The 1,377-nt window shown below is 32.6% G+C and overlaps 1 protein-coding gene across 1 annotated transcript in view; it reads left to right on the top strand.

The window, feature by feature from the left end:
- LOC108687215 (hydrocephalus-inducing protein) overlaps window positions 1–1,200 on the top strand; it is a 48,595-nt gene extending 47,395 nt beyond the window's left edge. The window contains exons 22-23 of the mRNA XM_018192872.1: window positions 168–500; window positions 579–1,200. Of these exons, the coding sequence (XP_018048361.1) occupies window positions 168–500; window positions 579–697 (452 nt within the window). The 3' untranslated portion in view covers window positions 698–1,200. The remainder of the gene's footprint in view (window positions 1–167; window positions 501–578) is intronic.
- Window positions 1,201–1,377: the final 177 nt, after the last annotated feature.

The raw sequence follows: 1,377 nt of genomic DNA, 5'->3' as shown, positions 1-1,377 counted from the left end.
TATATATATTTTAATATTAATATAAAAATTGATATGAGTTTTAAAACATATAATTAGGAAAATATCTAGACATAATAAAAGAGCGCGAACAATGATATGTATTAGATGATTTAAAAATTTATATATGTTATACACTTGCTGAATGTTATATACTTGTTCATAAAAAGGACTACCACCAGGAATACCAGCCAGAGAGAAGAAATTGGTCACAGATGGAGTCAACGTGCAAACGTCACGCGGTGTTATTCCTTTTAATGCTCTAAAACCAAATATAGACGGTTCTTCTCAATGCATCCTGCCTACAGATGCAGGTAGTCGTATTGGTATCATGTATGTACCGCAGGCCGGTTGTCCTGATAAAGCAGAAATGCATTTTATCATTAACGGTGAGGATCAGGGTGTATGCGGCAAGGATATTCCTTATAAAGCGGGACCTTTGCGTGCAGTTGTGGATGTTTACGGTACCACGAAACAAGTTCGAATAGTTCAATTGTATGGAGGTAAGTATCTATGTCCTAAATCATATCCTGTTTCTTTATTCAGCACAGTTTCTAGATTGTTTCTGTATGTTTCAGCAGTATCAACATTACAGAGTGCATGCCGTGATGCTATATTACAATACACCAAGAGAAACGCAGTCAATCTGCTCCCTTTGCCAAGACTGCTGAAAGATTATCTCTTATATCAATCGCAGTGAGAATCAGCTCATTCCGCTTTTGCATATGTTAGGAAACATTACCTGTCAATTTCTATATCTTTTCCCAGTGATATCTTCAGTGTTTATATATGCGTAACATGTATGTTCTATTCATTATTGAAGACTGCCGAATCATGTCGATTCAAAGCGTTGGTACGAATATTCGTTTCTATAAACATATCTTTTCGAAATGTATACGATAGAAATGATTGACTACGTTTAACAATAATAATGGAGAATTCTTTTTGTGCGTTTTGAAGATTTTTCTGAGGCAGAAACGCTAAATCATAACGTGTATATAGTGTAACGAAATGTTGATCGCTGCAAAATCGAAAAATTCAGCGAGATCATATTGAAAGTTTAAATATACTATTATTTGGAAATAACATGGGGCATAACAATGCCATATATATATAAAAGTTAGATATATTTTCAGGCAGTTACTTTTATTTTACTTATATTTCCTGATTTCTCTATTTATGAGATATGTAGATTAAGTTACAATTGGCACTGTTGTTAAACAAATAAAAACGAACAATGTTAGTATAAATGTCCAAAGCAAACTTGTTTTACAAAATAAAGGTATTTATAAGAAGAAAACAAAAATATATCGATATCAGAATCCAGTCTGTCCATATATATCCAATATATTTGTACACACACACACATATATATATATA

Source organism: Atta colombica, unplaced genomic scaffold (genome assembly GCF_001594045.1).
Source record: "Atta colombica isolate Treedump-2 unplaced genomic scaffold, Acol1.0 scaffold202, whole genome shotgun sequence".
Classification (NCBI taxonomy): Eukaryota; Metazoa; Arthropoda; class Insecta; order Hymenoptera; family Formicidae; genus Atta; species Atta colombica.
Note: the sequence above shows the minus strand (reverse complement) of the source record. Positions and strands in the feature narration are given on the sequence as shown.